General features: G+C 33.2%; 1 protein-coding gene across 1 annotated transcript in view; it reads right to left on the reverse strand.

Annotated features, from left to right (window-relative positions):
• The window catches only part of LOC107686687 (phosphatidylinositol 3,4,5-trisphosphate-dependent Rac exchanger 2 protein-like), a 157,206-nt gene that overhangs the window by 5,683 nt on the left and 142,888 nt on the right, over positions 1–8,635 (reverse strand). The window contains exon 38 of the mRNA XM_016483777.1: positions 3,259–3,361. Coding sequence (XP_016339263.1) covers positions 3,259–3,361 — 103 coding nt within the window. The remainder of the gene's footprint in view (positions 1–3,258; positions 3,362–8,635) is intronic.

Genomic DNA, 8,635 nt, shown 5'->3' on the forward strand with positions numbered 1-8,635 from the left:
CTGTGCTTTGACGTAGGAAGGAAAACATCTATCTTGCACATTTTACAAACATTAGCTGTTTCCGCAAATAGCTCTGCAGGTTGGTTTGACGTGGAGCGTCTCGGCAGGTGCGTCTGTTGTGGGCGAAATCAGCAGCGGGGGGCGTTACTGCCGCATAAACAGCTGTGATTGTGAGTGCAGAGCTTCAGCGTCAACACTGCTGACTGGTGAGTGCTTCAGCCATGGTCAGTCCCTTATCATATCCTGATAACATCAGCAATTACACCACCAGAGGCACACGCTTCGCCTACTGCTTTCCTGGGACTTTAAAAGATACGGCTGGACATCGAGGAGAAGAACTGAGATATGAGAGGGCAAGAACACAAAGGGTAGTTGTCTACAGACACCGAGAAGATTATTCATCCTCTTGATAATCTTTTTTTTAACAGTCACTTCTCTAAAAATATGGTTAACTCATTTTGGCAGTTCAGCAGTTTAGTGTTTATACACAGAAACTGCATGATGGAGCTATTCGTCCGTGTCCCTTTCTGTTCCTCAATGAGTTCCAGGCATTATGATGGATGAGTCTCTTTTAAGTCTTGTTGTGAGGTACGAATTATGGTGAGTAATAATAAATAGTCAGCCAGGGGGAGCTCTGATGACAGTCATTCATTTTTATATTCATAAAGTAATTTCAGAGCCTGGACGGCGCAGGTAAGGAGTCATCACCTAGAGGCGGTCCAGAACATCACATATTATATGCTGCAACGCATTATAAATTCAGCAGTTTTAAAATCAGAGGTGAAATGCAAATATATATTATAAAAAAGTATGGCTGTCCTCAGGTGAAAGTTAAATATAAAGTTACTTATAAAGTCGTTTTCCTACATACATTTTAATGGCCTGACCTATGAATGACCTGTTCCCTAATGCAGTGGTTTTCAACGCTTTCTTGCTTCATTTTTTTTTCTTCCTGGCTTCATATTTAACATCAGATATCAAGTGGTGACCTCATCATAAAATTAAACAAAAGGGTCTTTAAAATCAAACATTAAAAAATATTAATATCACCGATTATATAGTCTTAAAATTATAATTATTAAATTACCCATTTATTTTAATTTATTTAATAATTAATTACTATATATGTATGTGTGCGTGTGTGTATATATATGCAAATCAATCATTTAAATATATCGATCAATTTATTATTAATAATTATTATTAATTTAATTGTAATTAATTGTAATTTTATTTATTTAAAATTACTTTAAATACATAAAAATACTGACATTATTTTATTACTACTTTTATTATTAAATAATGATAAAAATTGACAGTAAATGCATAAATAACATAAGGAATTCTTGGGAATAAAATTATGTATGTGCAATTATTTATATATGCATACATTTATTATTAATAATTATTAACAATAAATTTTATTTAAATCAATCATGTATTTAAAATTACTTTAAATAAATAAATAACATTTAATTTAGTAAATATTATTTAGTAATATATTACAAATTTTATTATTAAATAAAAATTAAAACTTACAGTAAATGTATAAATGGCAGCAGAAGTGGAAGGCATGGAGTACACATTGGCCGATGCCCCTGATATGAGAAAGACTGCCCTACTGCCCTAAACTTTTGAAAGTTATCTGTCTCGACGTGACTGAGTTACTGTCAAGGGCTCTCTAGTCTTTGCCTCTCATGACTCAGGGCCACCTTGAAGTTTCATTTCTTCAGAGCTGACACAGCAGCCATCCAAGCCCTCTATTATACAAGTCTCACAGAGCTTAATGATATCAAAAGAGCAGACCTTGTCAGTTTCATCCATAACTTCATGAAGTATGCTTCAAGGCTAGGGTGAAAATGGGTAGAAAAAGACTAACAATCTTCCACTTTCTAAATGAAAGGTAGGGAGACTTCATTTCATGAGCGTCTATCCTCCTTCTTCCAGACTGGCTAACCAGAGGGAGGAAGAGCTTGTGCTAATAGCCATGTAGAGAAACCGGAATGAGAGAACGCACACCAAGGCAGTTAAGCTTGTTACGTTTCCCAAAATAATTAAACAGGCCTTTGATAAAAATAAATCCTCATCGAAATGAACACGGTGGCCTGATGTTTGGATTTTTTTGCAACTGTAATTCCCAATAAATTAACTGGGTCAGTACAATTCAGAAAACATTAAAAGCAGAGGTAGATATTAGCTCATCTTTTTCTCTGCTGGAAATGGCACTTCAAAACCAAACCATATAAATGAATTTCCCAGTAGAAACTTTCAATGTGACCCTGGACGACAAAACCAGTCTTAAGTCGCTGGGGTATATTTGTAGCAATAGCCAAAAATACATTGTATGGGTCAAAATGGTTGATTTTTCTTTTATGCCAAAAATCATTAGGATATTAAGTAAAGATCATGTTCCATGAAGATATTTTGTAAATTTCCTACTGTAAATATATTAAAACTTAATTTTTGATTAGTAATATGCATTGCCAAGAACTTCATTTGGACAACTTTTAAGGCGATTTTCTCAATATTTTGATTTTTTTTGCACCCTCAGATTCCAGATTTTCAAATAGTCGGCCAAATATTGTCCTATCCTAACAAACCATACATCAATGGAAAGCTTATTTATTCAGCTTTCAGATGATGTATAAATCTCAATTTCGATTAAATATTCGAATTGACCCTTATGACTGGTTTTGTGGTCAAGGGTTTATAAAATCATAAAAATTGTCCATTATGCAGAGAGCTAACAGTAATAAGGTATTTCTTCAAACTTTTATCAACATTTATATTAAAACTAACAGATTTCAGCATTTTTTTTTTATACGAAGATCACATTAAAAGTTTTTTTTTTTAATAATGCAAAAAGTAAAATAAATATTTATGTTGTGTATTTTGAATACATAAAATGCTCTCTATGAAATTAGCATTAGCAAGACTAAAAAGTCTGCAATTTTATTTAATAAAAATGTCTAAAATGTCACAAAATGTTACACACATTTCATCATTGGAGATGTGTTGTTTAATGATAAAATAATATATACTGTATATATATATCACAATTACACAATTTTTACTGTATCTTTTATCAAATGAATGCAGTCTTGCAGCATAAGAGACTTGTTTCAAAACATTAAAATAATCTTAATGACCCTTCAACGGTACTGTACAGACACTGTTGGACATTGTTAGTGGACAAAATAAACAAACTCGTCTAAAAGTCTGCAGGGCCAAAAGTGCTAAAAAAACAGCAGAACATACCTGCTTCCTCATGACGTCAGTGGCCTGCATGATGCATCGTGGGGGCAAGCCGTGATTGCGGGCCAGAAGAACGGCCTGTTCCAGCGTGACACTCAGAGTACAACTGAAAGACAGACAGTAAACTACAGATCAGCATTTAGCACCATAAATCCCACATTATAAAGTAAGACCATAACTCTTAATCAAATATGTCATAAAGTGCTCAGATGCTGATTGCAGCAATAGCAAAAACGAGAGGGATAATTACAGTCGAGGAGAAAAAAGCGCCTTTTATCAGAGATCACTTTCCACTTGCCATGTTCTAATGTAATTAATTATGCAAAGATGATTTTAATAATTGAATTAAAAAAATTGAGAAGCTTAATAAATATGACTAAATTCTGATTACAGCATGGAGGAGGAGGACAGATCCAAGGCATTTAACAAGCTTGTGCAGCCCAGGCTGATGTCTCATTTGTCTGTGCCAACACCTGGCTAACAGGAAGACCTCTCAGATGTGCTATCATTCCAGCGTGATGAAGCGTGACATGCACTTTCATTCTCTGAGAACATGTGTCTGCCACTCACATCCCATTAACATTTGAACGGACAGTCAAAGGGCAGCGTGGCCAAACAGGTGTGAGAGTCATACACTCCACTGCATTCAATGTGAACAGTCCCAAGAGACCGATAAACATCCCCCAAGGTGAACCATAAGCATGGAGTCTCTAAAAGACTGTGACCACCAGATATGAGTGGGAAAGGAGCCAATCAGGACAAAATAAACCAGATAATTCCAATCAAAAGCCAATATAAATTTATGAGCTACTACTATACATGTTGATGTACAGTGTCTGGGTTAATAAGACTAGATGGCACCCCTTTCCATAACCATCTGACGCACAAAACTAGAAAGCACCTTCTAAACACAAAAAGCTCTAATCTGATTGGCTGATTTTAAGAAATTTAAAGGAAGACTGATGGAACACTGGGGAAATGGGGGCTTTTCTTGCTTTTCATTACTCCAAAACTAAATTAATTGAATTAAATGTAGTTTCTTGATACATGCCATAATATAAAACATAAAACCTTTATAAACCACTCACAATAAACAGTTTTTGCCACAAGATGAAAATGCCAGTTTATTAACTCTACCGGTTTAGTTTAATACATTAACTTTTGTGGTCTTAAAATAAAAATTATAATGAAAGTAAAACTAAAATAAAAACTAAATAAACTGAAAAAAAAAAAAGAATAGAATAACATAGAAAACACTGAAATTACCAAAACTGAACTCAGAACATAAAATAGAACCTAAAATTACTATAATAATAATAATAATAATAATTGAAAAAAATAAGACACTAAATAAATAAATAAATACATACATAAATAAAACTACAACAACCAAGTTTTTTTATATGTCAGTTTAATTCATTTTTATTTTAGTTTTAGTTTTATTGTAATTTTAGGATTTTAGCACTGCAAGTTGATGTGTTAAACTAAATGAAATAAACATTCAGTTTGCACATGGATATTTAGTTAACTTGTGATAAACATATTATAGTTTTGAATTATAGTAATTTCAGTTTTTATTTCTATTTTATGGTCTATGTTAGTTTAGTTTTAGTATTTTCAGTGTTACCTATTTTTTAATCTATTTCAGTTTGTTTTTGTTTTAGTTTTAGTTTCATTATAAGTTTAGCATTTATCACTGCCAATGTTAATGCGTTAAACTAAACTAAATAAAAACATTCAGTTTTGCACATTGATATCTAGTTAACTTGTTACTAAACAGAGTTGTTATAGTTTTGAATTATAGTAATTTCAGTTTTTATTTCTTGTATGTTCTATGTTAGTTTATTGGTAGTATTTTCAGTGATTTCTATTTTTTATTCTATTTCAGTTTGTTTTTGTTTAAATTTTAGTTTCATTATAATTTGAGCATTTTAGCACTGCCAATGTTAACTTGTTAAATTAAACTAAATAAAAACATTCAGTTTTGCACATGGACATCTAGTTAACTTGCTACTAAACTACAATACACTGAAAATAATAAAACTAAACTAACAAAGAACATAAAATAGAACATAATTATCTTTATAATTCTGCATAATAACAGAGTTTAGTGGCAAGTTAACTACATATCAATTAGCAAAACTGAATATTTTTATTTATTCATATTCTTTTAAACTGTTTTTCAGACTGGAGAGAAAAATTTTGAAAGTTAGAGTGTTTTCATAGTGCACTGAATTCATTTATTTCCAAACATTATAAAAAAATCTGATTTCTCATTTTCCAAAAGAGAGGCCAAAAGAGCTTTATGAGGAACCACTAGACAAAGTCAATGAGCAGCGTCTGGGTCAATAAAACCTAATCCAAATTACCAATCTAAATGATGACTTATTTAGAGAGATACCAAACTGATTTTAGATCACCAAGAACACGAGCGAAGATCTGATAAACAACAAAGCAATCATGAAAAAATCAATAACTGACACTGCTAATGTTTTTACACTTGTGGGGAGACTGTTTAAAACTGGTGAGCTTTAACAGAGAATCCGTCACAGAGATATTTGGTTATTTAATAGCTTGTCTACTGTCAAACTGTCTATATCCGTGATGCATCAGCCTGACATTTCCATCTAATTTTTGGTGATATATACGTGTTCACAGGCAGAGGTGTCAGATGTGTTATATGGCTCTCATCTGTGAATTCAATCATTCAGTTCTTCTGAAGGGAGAACAGTACTGACCTTTGGCTCAAGAAAAAGGCTTTTTCTTACTTGATCTCCATATGAAGATATTCACTAGTCTAGCTATGATAGAATATATGAAACTTACCAGGTGATGGATTTGTTTTCTGTCTTTACAAAACACACACCAGGATTCTTTGCCTGTTTCACTCTTTGATTGTTTGCCCTTGGCAACAAATGGGTTTCTTTCTGGCAAACTGCTGACTATGTAGAAATTCACCTGACGCTAAGGTGTATTTTACCCTCAATTGCATTTCACAGATCGATCCTCTTGATTTATAATAGAGAAAAAAATATGATACAAAGATTTCAGAGTCACCAATCACCAGTGTTCCTCACACATATCGCACATTCATAGTAATTTTAAACTTCAAGGACATGTCATGACGCAGCAAAGAGAGGTGAATCTTGCTGAAGTGTGGGCTTGATTTATGTGTTTCCTTTACTCTGATAGACACACATATACTGAGTGTCAAGGGCACTGTGTGACCTCTTTACGATAGCAAACTACACCCCGAAATTGATCCTCAGTGTTTTACGGCTGATTGAGCTGTCCCTTCTCTTCTCAGCCGTAGCATTCCTACTGTTACTTAATTGCTTAAGGGAATGCTTGGAAGTAAGTGCAAAGGGCCTTATAATCTCACGTCATACACCACTTTGACCTCCACATGACTAGCAGTGAAGAAAGCATCACAGAAGAACACTTTTTTGAGGTTATGTGGTTGGTAGTTTATGGTAAAACTAGTAAAAGAAAACCTGTGTCTTTTTAGTTTTATTTATATAGAAAGAAAGAAAAAGAAACGCCCTCTCATAAGCCCTATTCGGACAGGATTCGTTTTACATGGAGAGGTGGGGTAAAGTCATTTTTACCAGAGCTTCTCAGTGATTTTAGTCCCGTCCGAATGTGCCATCTCAGTAATCATTACGGATGATGTCAGTCAAGATTACGGCGACTTTTACCTTCTGTAAAAAGGTCCGGAAGAATTACCTCAGGTAATACTAATCCCGTGCGAATAGACCAGATGTAAATATGTGCGTAAATATTCGTAATTTTCTATTTAAAAGTAGTTTTCCACATTTTTTCCATGCCTGAAGCATTCAGTTGCGTTCTAGGTGGTGGGACAAGTCTGTGGCAAACTTCAAATGTTTTCTGCACATGACAACGCATAACATTCAGATGAAAAAGAAGGTCGAAAGCACTTGTTAGAAGCACAACACTTCTGTTAGCTTTAGGCAAGTGCCTATTGCAAACAGAATCCAATCATAATTTAATTAATTTAATTAATAAATCGATCGATGTAGCACACACATGATGACAGGGAGGTGACGGCGAATTGTTATTTATTGGCCATTAATATTACAGACACCTGTGGTAAATTAACATTATTCCATCTACCCTTGTAAAACTACTCCAGTCCGAATAGGGCTATAGTCAACTGCTTTTTGTCACGCTACGGTGTAGAACAACCACGCACAGAGATGATGAAGGCAAATAGTCTTTAATAATCCACATGAAGGTAAATCCACAAATAGGTAGGCAGATGACACATGCAGACAGTAGACATATACAAAATCGGAACACCGGACAGACTAGAACTTAAATAGGGAGGCACATGAGGATAATTAATGAGACACAGGTTAATCAAATGACGAAATCAAAGGGGAGACAGAAACTAGGTCACACTGGGAAGACTAAGACAATAATAAAACACGGACTCTGACACTTTTATTTCCAGCAAAGTTTTTAACAAATATTTGTAAATATTTGTAGGCAGCGGCTATTTGCACTAAGTGTAAATAAGCAACGGATTCTATTTACTCTAAGTGAAAATAGCAGTATTTTTTAACAATATGCTATTTATACAGTGCAAATAGCTATAGATTCTATTTACACTGTTAAATTAGCAGGATTTTCTGCTATTTATACTATTTATTGCAAATAGTACTACTTATTGCAAATCTGCACCTCAGTATTGTAGTACATTATAAAACAGTATGCAATAATAACGTATTGAGTGTAAATTATCATTTTAATTCAAATTATTATGGATGCCACCTTACTGGGACAATAAAGCCCTCCCTACACTTACCCTAACCCTACCCGATACTTTATTTTCAACTTTTTGATTATTTCCTATATTTTTATTGAAAATAAATGCCTTTCTGATGTGATATGAGATTTGAAAAGACAAATAAAGATCTGTAAAGATTATTTGGATTTTACAAAATTATACAGTATCCTGACAAAGCTGAGTTTATTATACTATTAATTATTTTGATTTAGCTTTTATTCTTATATTTTTAGTTTTAATTTTACTTTGAGTTTTAGTAATGGTTGTGCTTGTCATTTTATTATTTTTTTAACATTTTAATAATACTTTTATTTTTATTTGAGTATACTTTTATTTTTATTTATTCAGTTTTAGTAATTTCAATACTTCAACTTATTTCTGACAGTTGCCAAGGCAGTTTTTTTTTTATCTAATATTTATATTTTATATTATCTTTTTTTTGCTAAGTTTATTATACTATTAAAGGTGGGGTAAGTGATTTCTGGTAGCCAGTGTTGACATTTGAAATCACCAAAACAAACACGCCCCTACCCCAAAAGGGTCTCGCCCCTATTTTGATAGCTCCGCCCC

The sequence above is a fragment of the Sinocyclocheilus anshuiensis genome, unplaced genomic scaffold (genome assembly GCF_001515605.1).
Source record: "Sinocyclocheilus anshuiensis isolate Anshui unplaced genomic scaffold, SAMN03320099.WGS_v1.1 scaffold990, whole genome shotgun sequence".
NCBI classification, from domain to species: domain Eukaryota; kingdom Metazoa; phylum Chordata; class Actinopteri; order Cypriniformes; family Cyprinidae; genus Sinocyclocheilus; species Sinocyclocheilus anshuiensis.